The following is a 13720-nucleotide window of genomic DNA, read 5'->3' on the forward strand; positions in this document are numbered from 1 at the left end:
CCATTCTTCTGGGTGGGCAAGCTGCTGCTAGCTACTCAAAGCTTCAACTTTCTTTTCCTTGTCAAGGGGAAGTGTTGCAACACTTTAGTCGAGTGGTCAATCCACAACCACCATTCTTGTGCCATTTTTATTCTCATTTTATCCAAAAAGAGAAATTTTAAAATTTCAAAGTGGCTAATGGCTATGATGATGATTAAATAACACATAAGACGTGCGGAGGAAAGCAAATTTTGATGGTTTTTCTTTCAAAAAATTACAAAAAAAAAACCATTAATTAAGCAAGAATTGTTTATATATTTTAGATGAAGATTGAAAGAAAGGTAGGAATCCTTTGCTTTACATGTAATATTGTACGAGGGTAGAGTTGTCAGTGCCTCCAAAAGAGTAGACCCAATGAGATTAGGAGGGGAAGGAAAGGACTTCTGGACTTGATTGGGCGTGATTATTGTTCCCTCCACTCCAAACAAGAGGGCATGAAGGTATGCCTATAATTATCAATTTTATTAATAATACATTAATACTGCAATTTTAATATATAATCAGATCTTCTTACCTGTGCAATAGATCTGTTTCCGGTGATCAAATCATGGGTAAGCTTTTTTTATATATAAAGGTTTTGGTAAAACCCGTGCCATGCTTAGCTCACTTGTTTAGAGCAAATGCTCCACTTGTTTAGTTTTGTGGTTTTCTAATTGTAAGTTTTATAATGTTGCACAACTGTTTGGTCTGGTTTTTAAAGACAGTCAAATATCAAATTAGAATCCTATGATAACACCAACACTAAGTTAAGCCATGTTTTATTTTAGGCTTTGGTTGGAGAAGGACACTAAATTTTTTTTTCCATAAAGAACAACAAGGATGTACTTTGGAATTAAGACGAGACTAAAAATTTCATATGCATATATTTTCTTGATCTCATCTCCACTTAAACCATCTCCAACATGTCTTATAAAACTTGAATTATCTCTATTCTAGAGGCAATACATTATATTTTTACTCTAACAATTCATTAAAATATCCTCTATTATAGAGAAAATGGGAAGAGATAAAATGAAAATTTATACATTTATAAAATTCTTAAAATCGGTATAATTAAATAAAAAATCTCAAACTTTATTAATTGTCTTTATAATTCATTTTCTCTACCTAAAAAACATTAATAAAGTCAAAAACTTTATTTTTCTTTAATTTGAATAAATATATAATATTTCTAAATATTCACCAAATTATACAGAAATGTATTGAAGTTTGTCGAATAAAATAGAATAGTTATTGGAGTTTGTGACTTTTTTATAGAGATTTTGTGATAGAGAATTTATACAAGAAGTCTTTGGGATGCTCATAAGAATATGGAGCTTCTGCCGATTTTAATAACTAAGCCAAGACTTCCTGTACCCAAAAAAAAAAAACTAAGCCAAGACTCTAAAACAGAAGCGGCTACAGTGACCAATCTCAGGTCTTCTATGTGTCGCCGAAGAATGAAGACAGAGAAAAATAAATTACGTAAGTCAGGTTTTAAAAGCTCAACTTGTGAAATAGGATCTTGTTATTGAAATCATCATCGGATGAGATATTCTGTGACTCTTTAGAGAGGCAATTGCCAACAACTTTGGATCTTCCACCTTAGACAATCAGCTAGACCATCTGTCGGTCCTTGTGACCGATCAAATTTAAAGAAGACGAGACCTCGCAAAATTATCATTTTGGAGTTATATGATGCAAATTAGAGCGAATAAGGATTTTTTTAAACGAAGGATTAATTTGCTTAATTTTAAGATTTTGGACAAAACTATTAAATGTGGCAAAAACAAGGAGTAATAAGGAAATAAAATAGAGACCCGGTGCCATGAACAAGGAAATGGAAAGCAAAACGTAGGAAAATGCTAGGTTCGGCCGAGAGAGGCTCCCAAAAGGGCAAGGATATGTCACTGGTCGACTATATTATCGTTTCTTCCAAGTCAATGAGTAGGGTTGTAAGTAGACTCGAGCCGCTCGTGTTCGACTCGTATTTGGCTCACTTTTAGCCCGTTCGGCTCAAGTTCGTAAAGTTAAATGAGCCGAATTTAAGCTCAATATTTAGTCTGACATTGAAAATAAACCGAGTTTGAACAACAAGTATTCGGGTCGCGAGCTAGCTTGGGTTTGTTAAAAGCTTAGTTCGTTTATTAATTAACGTTGACTTATTAACTTATAGTATATATATAATTTTTATATGATAACAAATATAATATTACTTCAAAAAAGCTTAAAAGGTTTATTTTTAGAATAATTAGTTAAAAACTTTGAATTCTATAACAAGTTTGATGTTATTTTTAGTTTATTACAAATAAAATGGATTTTATGTGATGCGATGACATTAACTTTTGAATTTTCTTTTTAATTTCTAAAATTTAAAATTTTAATTTCGTGTGATTCAAGCTTGCTCGATTTGAGTTCGATTCCATCTAATAAAATGAGCCGGTCCGAGCCCAGCTCTAGCTTTTTCAAGTTGAGCCGAGATTGAATATGAAGCAACAAAATCAAATTTTGGCCCGGCTCGAGCTCAATCAAATGAAAACGAGTCAAACATGAATAACCTAGTATTCGGCCAAACTCGGCTCATTTACACCCATATCAATGAGTTTCGTTGCCCAATTGTTAAGAAAACACAGGGGTACTAAATTAGAACACCTCTTACTAAAATGCGTTAAAAATTACACTATATATGTATAAGTGTTGGCTATTCAAGTATAATGTCATTTCTCGTGTTTTCATTCATGCACGAGATTGTGATATGAGTCATATGATAGTAATCTGTACGGTCTAATTAGTGCATATTTAATTTTCGGCTTATTGCATATACTAATGTTGTCTCTTTTTTGGTAATGCTTGGAACTGACTGTTCATCTTCGTAGGAATAGTGAAATTTAATCAGTGTGCCAAACACTTTTATAAAACTACTCTCATACTCAAAATTATAACAAGATTCATTTCTACGTATTGCTATGTCAATTCATAGATCACAACAACTACCGCAGTATTCGGAAAGATAAAGAAAAAGAAAAATATGCACCCGACTCTTCACTCCGAGTTCGAGCTAGGAACTATACATTGATGCATACGTTGAAGGCTAACAAACATTTGTGCATCACATGTCATCAAAGAAAGTATCGGGGGGTCCTATACCTATTGGCCTTTTAAGCCAACCCTAAACCCTATTGATGGATAATATTAGCAAGCAAAGATGCAATGTCAGGTGGAGTGTGAGTTCTGATATATATCACATTTCTCATACGGTCATACCCAATCAAAATCAGTGGGACCTTATCTGATATGAATCTATAATTCGTGGTTTGAATGGTCAAGCTCCAAATAATTGGTGGTCTTGAAAAACATTGGATTCTATCCCACTTTTTATCTTATGATCTGTGTGGGTATATGGCCTAAATTACCTTTTATTTGTTACTTTTACCATTTGCTATTCGTGCATCATTTCATGGCTTGCATTAGTTTAACTCGGACCCAAACATGAATACTTGTTGCCATCTAATTTGGAGGCAATTCTATAATGGTTAAACGACCCAGTAATGCTCAAATTACGTCAAAGTGGTGAATGTAACCATTCCAACGTAACATGTAGTTGATTCTAAATGCTTAATATATAAATACAGAAAAATAATTCTTTTCGTATAATCGAAATAAATATAGTGAACGGTAAATATAAGAGATGGTATCAAGTCCGGTTTTGAGCACAACTGATGACCAACAAGGAGTCCCCTTTGACGCATGGGTTATTATAGTTTAACCTTTTAACAATAGCAACTTTCTCCTGATTGACATAAGTGCCAATTTGGAGCTACAAATAAAATTTCCTAAAACAAATGCCAAGAGACTTGTAATATGAGGGCATCTTCGAGCATCTCCACAATAGAATTTCTATTTAAAAATGGAATGAATATAGCAATTTTTTTGGTAATTTCAGCTCCAGAAAAATTGATAAAAAATGACTAAATTTAACAATTACTAAACCCAATCAACAAATTTGTTAAATCTCTCCTCTATTTAACCTGAGCCAAAGTTTCGATGTTCATATTTTTAGCAATCGTTGATGGAATAGAGCTCATATAAGAGATTCCTAAATTTATTTATTTTGGTCGAATTTTTTTAATAATTTCAGCTAAATTTAACAAGAATTTTAATACTCATAATAGAGAAGTACTCCGGAACTCGTATGCTGAGGAGCAAGGATCCTGTGCAGTCTCAGCAGCACATCCCACCAATGCCTTCGGGGTTCGGTTCCAACCCAACGATACGAGTCAACATCGCAACAGCGCCATTGACCTCAACGCCACTCGCCGAGTGATGATAAAACCACCCACGGATTTACACACAAAAAAAAAGAAAAGAAAAAGAAAAAAAGAAAGAAAAGAAATTGATCCCCAAACAGGGATATGTGTGCAAAATCAGATTTCTATATAACCTCTCCCACCGCCCTCCCCGTGCTCTCACTCACGCCATAAAAGCTTTTTTTGACTGCCTCTGCATTTCTGTACTCTCTCTCTCTCTCTCTCTCACCCACTTTCCTCTGCTTCTTCTCCCGAAAGCTTCGCCTGTCCGATTTGATCTCCGTCCTACGCGCGCACGGATTATCCAATCTAGCCTCTCCGATTGCCTTTCGCTCTCTGTAAGTCAGATTCCGCATAGTTTTGATTATATATGTGGAAATCTATGGATCCGTAAAACTGTGATTCAGCCAAACGCGGCCATGGTGAAATGATTTATTTATGTATTTTCGATGGAATGATGTGATCGCAGGGGGTTTGGAGGAGTTTGCGGAGATCTAGCGGTTTTGGTTGGAGCCGGAAAAGCATGCGGTGGTGGCTGACTCGTTCTGTTGATGTGTTTCGCAAAGTGATATCTCTGAATTTGTACTGTAGAGTCATTCTGTAATTGTTTCTCGTTTTACTCAAGTGGATTACTGAATACCCTCCTTTGTTTTCGAACTCAAATTAACCGCTGATATATTCCCCATGGGATCCTCTTTTTTCGTCGTCGTTCCTTGCTATGTCCGCCAGATTAGTTGAATCCATCTCTAAATTCTTGTTTCAGTTCATTTTCGGCCTTTTCCCGGTTTCTTGTAGTTGTTTAAGCTTTAGCTCCGTCCAGCTGTTTTTGGTATTCTCTCTTTTTTGAATCGTGGTATCCCTTTTGTTTCGGTTGGTTACGTCTCTCGATTCCGGTGATCAATCAGCTTGAATTTGGTTTTTTTCTGTGTTCTTTGAAATTGTGGTGCTTTGGAAGTCTGTCGGTCTTCCTAAAACATATTCAAGTGCGGGGAAATTTTAAGTTATGGTAAGCCAATCAGCGAGCCAAACAAGATTTCGAGCATTGAAACATGAGAATGGGATTGATGGGAGCGCCACCATAGTTATTAGAGTAATAGCATGCTTTCAACCTCTTCAGGATTGCCAGGTGAGTCTTGGATTCCTCATCACCCGTCTAATCTTATCTTGTTGCTTTTGTTCGTTTAGATTCATTGTTTTTTGTTTTGTTTTTCATGTCAAAGATTAGGCCTGACATGCGGTTATTTGGTGTTTTACAGGCTGAATATTTTCGTCATTTGCTGAAACCTGTCACGTAGATAATTTTTGTGCTTTGCGTTCAAGTTAAGCTGGAGATTTTAGTCTTTGAATTGTTGCTGAAAGAGACATTAATCAACTGTTTCTAGCTGTACATAACACTTTCTGGTATGTTTTACATATTCCACTTGGTGAATTTTCTGATTGTTGTTCGCCGTTTTTCTCCAATTCATTATATAATGTTTTTTTCGGGTACAAATCGTAGGTAGTTGATTTGATTGGATGGGTGAAGATTTTGGATCTTGGATGCCCCAGCTGCCCTGTTGGCGGCCACCTGATCCATATTCCTTCGGTGCTCCTTTTGCCTTGGGGCAACAGAACTTCAGTTCTGCATATAGAAATCCTGGCACTAGTATGCTGTTCACAAATGGAACTCTGCCAGTGTATGCATCGTCTGGGTTGCCCCATCCGCAAGTACACAGACGAAATGAACCTCATGGTTGGTTCTATTGCCTGCCCAGTTTCCAACAGGGCTTCATGCCTGCAACACATACTGTTCTCGGAGAGAAATTTTCTACTTTTTCCTTCCAAAACCCCAAGGTGACATTGGCACCCTGTGTAGACCCTGACAGTAAGCAGAAGAAATTGCTTGTCAGCAATCCGTCAGGGGATCAAACAAGTTTGGCCTTTAATTCTGGAATAGTGAATCCTTTGCAGTGCCCTACTTCTTGGTACCGGTACCAAGAAGGCAGGTACCATGTCAATGGGAATGATCATGCATGTAATAGAGATTTTCCAAATCTCTCCGGAGCAATTTTGACTAATGAGTTCCAAGGAAACCATGAATCTGGTGATCAAAGTGAGATGCATGAAGACACGGAAGAACTGAATGCATTGCTCTACTCAGATAATGAGAGCGATTACTCCGAGGACGATGAAGTTACTAGCACAGGTCATTCCCCCAGTACAATGACAATTCTTGAGAAGCGGAATTGGTCCGAAGCAAGGGATGAAGAAGTTGCTAGCTCTTGTGGAATAACTAAAAAGCGGAAGCTATTTGATGGAGGTTATGATGTGCCGTCTGTCATGGACACTGCAAGTTCCAAGAAACCCAACAGAGTAGCTGACTTAGAGGATGATGCAGATTCCAGTTGTGCCTGCAGCAGAAGTTCTGGGTCTAGAGAATCAGATTCCGAGTCCAGTAACAAGATGAAAAAGGATAAGATTCGCGAGACGGTGAGCATTCTGCAGGACATAATTCCTGGTGTCAAGGGAAAAGATGCAATGGTGGTGCTCGACGAAGCCATCCTCTACTTAAAATCGCTGAAGTTCAAGGCCAAAGCTTTCGGACTCGAGTCTCTCTGAGTCCCAACCCATCTGTTCCAGTAGTATTTGTAGTAGCAGTGACATTATCAGTTCTTGTCGTTTAGAAGCAGTTAATGTGAAATTGCAGAATAAGTTGGTGGTGTATATGCAATGCCTGTAGACATGGTAGGACATGAGGCGTGTTCCAGCTAAGGCGGTGGTGAAAAATGTAGCTTGAAGTCGAATCCCTCTTGAGGTATTTTCTTCAATGATTGGGTAGGATTGGAAATCAGCAGAGCTTCAGGGTTGGTTATCATGAGCAAGAAAGACAGTGGTGCTTTACATAATGTCCCAATAAAGGGCGGTGAATCATGATTTTAGGGTTAAGATAAAGTGACAAGCGCACCTGGGCATGGGGTGAATTGAAAGACTGGGTAGTTTTATTCCGGAGGGGCCCTAAAGAGAGGAGAAAGAGGTGCACGCCCTTGGTTGTATTTGGGTCCCAACTCTCACTTTCTCCTCCCTTTTGTTTACTTGTCCATGTTTATCATCTGTGGAGCTCCCCGCTTTTCTGATGTCCAAGTTTGCATGAGCAAGAGCGCGCCTTCTCCACTCCTTCATGCAACAACTTGCCGATGGGGCACATTGGGAGCCCGACCGGGGGGCCCTAATCCCCACCATATCTCGCATCGAGCCAGCCATGTGATGGAGACTAACCTAGCCCTTATCGGAATTTCGCTGTAAATTTGATGGCTGAATAGGCTTTGAGATCATATCCTTATTTGGGGGTTGGATATTAATGTTGTTCTTGGTGTAATAACAGAACGGGAAGCATAGCTGGGTTGGGCGTAATTTAAGTTGGGTTGGTGTTAGTGTTGTCCTGATGTTTGTGTACTTACGTCGCATGCACGCATTTGTGATACGACAGTGATGTGTTGTGTGATTCTTGATTTGTGTTTGTGTTTGTTGCAAAGTTTCTTTCATTATGCATGTGTGGGGACAACTGAATTGCATACTTGCATTATTAGTGTATGGAAAAACAATAAATAAGCTCTAATTATGATTATGGTGCGATTCACTGTGACGTTTTTTTTTTGTTTTTTTATATAAAAAGTCTTTCAATACATGAAATTAGAAAATAGTCAACTATTGTAAAATGAGAAAAAGTTGGGTTTTAAAAACTTTTAAATTGTTGCCCACCAAATTAGCAATATTTACACGCATGCCACTGATGCTTATATTCGAGTTTGGTTTGACAACTCCGACGCAGGTTGGACTCATGGATGGGACGACGAAACAGTTCGAATGGGGAAAAAACATGGGGAAGACAATCTGGGAGAAGGTGGGAAGACGTTGGCATCACCGGGTTTGGATCCAGACCGTCGCCAACTGGATATCTGGGAGAAGCAAAGCCGAAGAAAATAGAGTCGCTGAGAGGGAGAGGAGGAGGAGGCCATGGCGATGTAGATAAGATCGTCGTCGCAAGTCGAAAAAGTGAGGATGATGTCAGTGTTTCCCGCCCGGAGAAGCCAGATCTATTGTGGTAGGATTTTGTTTTAGGGTTTCCACTAGTTATCCGGGAAGAGTAGAGCACGGAAATTTGGTTTCATGACAGAGCTGAGATTGCAGAGGATAAAGATGACAACATACTCAAGCAAGTCATTGAAGAAATCCCTCGATTGGAAGCAGTGGAAGATGACGACGATAATTTGAAGGCAAAGATGGAATTACATGTGTTTGAGCAGTCGGAGAAGAAGATGATGTTGATGACATGGATGCCCAGAGAAATTTCTAGTGCCCATAGCAGTTTTTTTTTCTTGTTCTTTTAAATATAGTATCCCATTTCCAAGTAATGGGTTCCATGGTTCTCCAGCTCGAATGAACCAAGTACTACTTACTATTTATTTATGAGTAACGGTACAAAAAAACTAAAAAATACATATTAACTTAATATCTATATTATCTAGTCTCGAGTGGAGGCTCGAGACGAAGACTGAAATTATTGTTTATAAAGTATCTAGATAAATTTACCATCTAACTCGAGTGAAGTGCTCGAGGCATTAACTAGAGAAGTGCAGAAATAACGATAATACGATGATCATTGTTTCCTAAGTAAAATTGAGCATTAAATAATTAAAAACATCACTAACTCGAAAAGATAACGGCTCACCCCACCGGGTAGCTCACCTCTTACTTGATATGTCGAAGTCGAAGCCCACGTGCTCCCAGTGACGATTCTCGTGCTCTAGTCGTAGACGTAATCCTAAATCCCGTCAGGAAAGAACGTCAACAACTAAACAATACGAAAGTGGAAAACGTTACGATCATTGTGGTCAAATAACCATTTCCTCTTTTGACTAGCAAAGGTCAAAAGTTGACCTTCACGTTGACTAAATTTACGGAGTCGTCGATTTACGACACCGATTGATGATAAACGTACTTAAGGGCGTAAAGGCATTTAATACCAACATGGTGAATTATTCTATTATATTCCGACACAATTCTAAGTAGGTGGGCTTTAATTCTCGAACAGGGCGAGAGCCAAAGTTAATTATCTAATCGGAAATAAATATCACTATTTAATATTTATGTTGCCGTAATTCAAGTTAAGTTTACTAAACTCACCACAAGGTGAGAAGTATTATTTATTGACATTTTCCTCTTCGTTGAAACCAAAAGTTATTTTGTAAAAGAATAAACAATAAAATTAGGGTTTTTCATCCCTTGCATCTCTGATCCACTTCGGTCACTAAACCGGTCTCCAACTATCTCTAATCACAACCAAAATCGACATGCAAGTAAACATTAAGCTTCTGAACGATAACCCGAGCACAACTACATCAAAATCAGTGGGAGTCGAGAAGGTTTAATCCCTCAACGAAGAAATATGACGAAGGCAGTCGCCGTGGTGCTTTGCTGCTGCAAATTCGAGCTGATGTTGCTCGCCGTGGCTCTCATCCAAGCTTGCATCATTGATCTAAAGCCTCGCAGTCCTCCTTGAGCTTTCCTAAGTCGCTAGTTCGTAGAAACGCAGTCACCGTAGCTTCAAGCTCCATGGCGGCGAAAAACAGAAAAAGTGAAGAGCTTTTAGGTTCGATTCGAAATTGAAGGCATCTGCAAATAGGTTCTGAGTGGAATAGGGCTCAAATATTTACCATAAATGGACGGAAGGATTGCGTCAGAGCCTAGAACCTCGCCAGTGTTGCACTGTCAGAAACTCGACCTCACCAGAAACTTGCTTGAATCTCATATGAAAGGACTGGGTCTTGTAGTGCTCAATGAGGGGAAGAGAACGATGGTGGTTCCGATGCCAAACGTGGCTGGCCGAAGACACTAGGCGGTGATGAAGGCAACCGACTTTCTGGGTTTTAGAGAGGGAGATAGAAAGATGAAGGGTTAGGGAGAGAGAGAAAAGAGAGGTCATACCGTGTTTTGCAAGTATTTAGTGGCGTTGGTCTGGAGGTTAGCAGCTTGGCAGTGTTCGTGGCTCATAGATTGCGTTCTATTCCCGAGGATCTTACTCCACAATGTCTCGGCTCTCTGGTCTCCTAGTTGGATTCAGTTGATGCATTTGGCGTACTTTAGTGATTCTCATCTTCCGACCTTGTCTTTTACCTTCTTGTAAGACCGAGTTGGCACATTGAGACTTAGACACGTTCTTTGTTTGATGTTTGAGTCTAACATTACTACCTTCCGCATTTCTATTTATATGCGTCTATATTCCATTTGCTCCTTATTCTTATCGTTAGTTTGTTTATCTTTAATTCATAGCCTTGTAGTTTTGAGTTGAAAAGTAGTCGACACGTTGGGTTCAACGTGTCAGTTGCTTATTAATTCGGGGGTACGGCAAATAATGTTACATTTTGGTCCCGGTATGTGACAACGAGTGTGATAGCGATGTGACATGGGGTGTGACAACGAGTGTGATAGCGGGTGTGACAGTTATTGTGATAGGAAGTGTGATAGTGGGTCTGCGAATGTGATTGTTAGTGTGATATGTAGTGTGACACTGCGTGTGACATCACGTGTGATAATGGGTGTGATAATGGGTGTGACAACGGGTGTGATAGGTAATGTGACAACAAGTGTGACAACGGGTGTGACATGCCGAGAGAAAATGTCTAAATATCCGAAATTATGTTAAAATTTAAAGGAGATTGATATGAGTATGCTCATAATGAAAAAATGACTATAATTAGAGAACCTTGAGTTCCTGTTTCGCCGGAATTGCTTGGAGCACCTCTATCGACAACGACTACCCCTAACGAGGGTTGTTGCACTTTATACGATGGTTAGTTTGGAGCGAGTATGATATTAAATGAAAGAGGGGGGATAGATTTTTCCAACGGTACCAACCATTCTCAAATCTATTGACGAATGATAATGTTATAGCCGAAATTAGAGGAAGAAGAAAAAGTAAAATTGTTTAAAAAAGTGACTATTGTTTGAGGATGAAATACTTGTATATTATTGAATGATATGGGGGCCTATATATAGGCATTTATAACACCACAATCCCGTAGGATTCGGAGTCCTAATCTACTACGGAGATGCTAATCTATCTCCTAACAGGAAACCTATTAGGCTAAGACACACACAAGGGTAGAATAGTAATTCTCCCGGAACACTCCCCCTTGTGTCGCATGCCTAGGTTGCATGGTGCACACATCGTTGCCTCGGTAAAAACCTTGTCAAGCAAAACAAAAACCTCTTGGGTAAAACAAAAGCTTGATCGAAGGGAAAAAGAGCACAACGCACCAACTACTTAAGGATCTTAACATGTGATGTAGACTCCCCCTGAATTCTACCAAACTCTAGTGTTCCGATAAACGACGCATGCCAATGCTCTTCACATGTTTCACAAATGTAGATTTAGGCAAAGACTTAGTGAACAAATCCGCAACATTGGATTCTGAACTCACTTGATTGATCTGAACATTCAAGAACTTCTGTTGTTGAACGTTGTAGAAGAACTTAGGCGAAATATGCTTGGTGTTGTCTCCCTTGATGAAACCTAACTTCGTCTGCTCTATGCAAGCAGCATTATCTTCATAAATGCACGTAGGTTGATCAGTTGTAGAGATTAATCCACAAGAATCACGAATATGGCGAACAAGTGATCGTAGCCAAACACATTCTTTAACTGCTTCATGGAGAGCGATGATCTCCGCGTGATTCGAAGAAGTAGCAACAAGAGATTGCTTTGTGGATCTCCAAGATATCGCCGTATTCCCAATGGTAAACACATAACCGGTTTGAGAACGAGCCTTGTGAGGGTCAGAGAGGTACCCTGCGTCGGCATAACCAACTAACAAGTTGTTTGGAGTCTTTGCATCGGGGGATAGAGCTGCACGGGACCGGTGGCTGCTTTCGGCACCGCGCACGGTCTCCACGCCATGGCGGCCGGCGGCGTCGCTGCGGCGTACGGCGGCAAGGCCGGGGTCGGCGACGGCGGTGGTGTGGGGAGATACCGTGGCGGTGTTCTCTCTGTAATAGGGGTAGAACGATCCCATGTCAAGGGAACCTTTCAAGTATCGAAACAAATGCTTGATTCCATTCCAATGACGTAGCGTAGGTGCGGAGCTAAATCTAGCCAATAAGTTCACTGCGAAAGATATGTCCGGTCTAGTGCATTGAGCAAGATACAATAGTGCCCCAATCGCACTAAGGTATGGAACTTCAAGACCAAGAACGTCTTCATCATCCTCTTTAGGACGGAAGGGATCCTTCTTGATATCTAGACTTCGGACGACCATGGGAGTAGACAATGGACTGCATAGATCCATATTGAAACGTCGAAGCATCTTCTGCGTGTAATTTGACTGATGCACTAAGATGCCGTCGGCCCTATGCACAAGCTCAAGGCCGAGACAGAATTTCGTCCTCCCTAGGTCTTTCATCTCAAATTCCGACTTCAGACAAGACACGGTCTCTTCAATCTCATCAAGAGTACCGATTATGTTCATGTCATCAACGTAGACCGCAACGATGACGAATCCGGAATTTGTCTTTCGTATGAACACGCATGGGCATAGTTCATCATTCTTGTAACCCCTTCTCACCAAGTATTGATGCAACTGATTGTACCACATTCTTCCGGATTGCTTTAACCCGTACAACGAACGACGTAATCTGACTGCATGAGCACTCCGTGGTCTGGAGGCACTTGATGGAGGTAAAGGTAGTCCCTCAGGAGCTTTCATGTATATCTCTGCGTCAATATCCCCATAGAGATAAGCTGTGACCACATCCATAAGCTGCATGTTTAGTCTTTCGGACACTACCAGACTAATAAGGTAGCGGAAGGTAATGATGTCCATAACAGGAGAATAAGTCTCTTCATAGTCAATACCAGGTCGTTGTGAGAATCCTTGTGCCACGAGTCTTGCCTTATAACGCACGATCTCGTTCATCTCATTACGCTTACGAACGAAGACCCATTTATGTCCAACAGGTTTGACATCTCTTGGAGTCAATTCAACCTTTCCGAAGACTTCTCGCTTCGCTAATGAGTCAAGTTCTGCCTGGATTGCTTCCTTCCACTTCGGCCAATCTGCTCTGCGTTCGCATTCAGCTACAGAGCGAGGTTCAACGTCGTCTTCAGATATGATCTCAAGTGCGACGGAATAAGCGAAAACGTCATCAATGCATGTGGTGGCTCGGTTTCGGACCGACTGCTCACTTGTGTAGTTCACTGAGATTTCGTTGTTCTCTGGCATCAAACAAGGTTCCATAGCGTCCCACGGAAACACTTGAGTTGATTCATGGACATAGTTGTAATCAGAGATAACTTCATACGATGGTGATTCATCGTTGATGACGCGCTGTGCCTTAGTCATTCGCTTCTTTCTAGGTTT

At 40.0% G+C, this 13720-nt stretch overlaps 1 protein-coding gene across 1 annotated transcript; it reads left to right on the top strand.

Moving 5' to 3' along the window:
• Positions 1–4508: 4508 nt before the first annotated feature.
• LOC126793117 (transcription factor bHLH143-like) lies at positions 4509–7788 on the top strand. Its single transcript, XM_050519558.1, has 4 exons — positions 4509–4663; positions 4795–5451; positions 5582–5726; positions 5824–7788. The coding sequence occupies exon 4, from the start codon at positions 5841–5843 to the stop codon at positions 6921–6923; it is 1083 nt and encodes a 360-aa protein (XP_050375515.1). The 5' UTR covers positions 4509–4663; positions 4795–5451; positions 5582–5726; positions 5824–5840; the 3' UTR covers positions 6924–7788.
• The last annotated feature ends 5932 nt before the right edge of the window (positions 7789–13720 follow it).

This window comes from Argentina anserina, chromosome 5, assembly GCF_933775445.1.
Source record: "Argentina anserina chromosome 5, drPotAnse1.1, whole genome shotgun sequence".
NCBI lineage: Eukaryota > Viridiplantae > Streptophyta > Magnoliopsida > Rosales > Rosaceae > Argentina > Argentina anserina.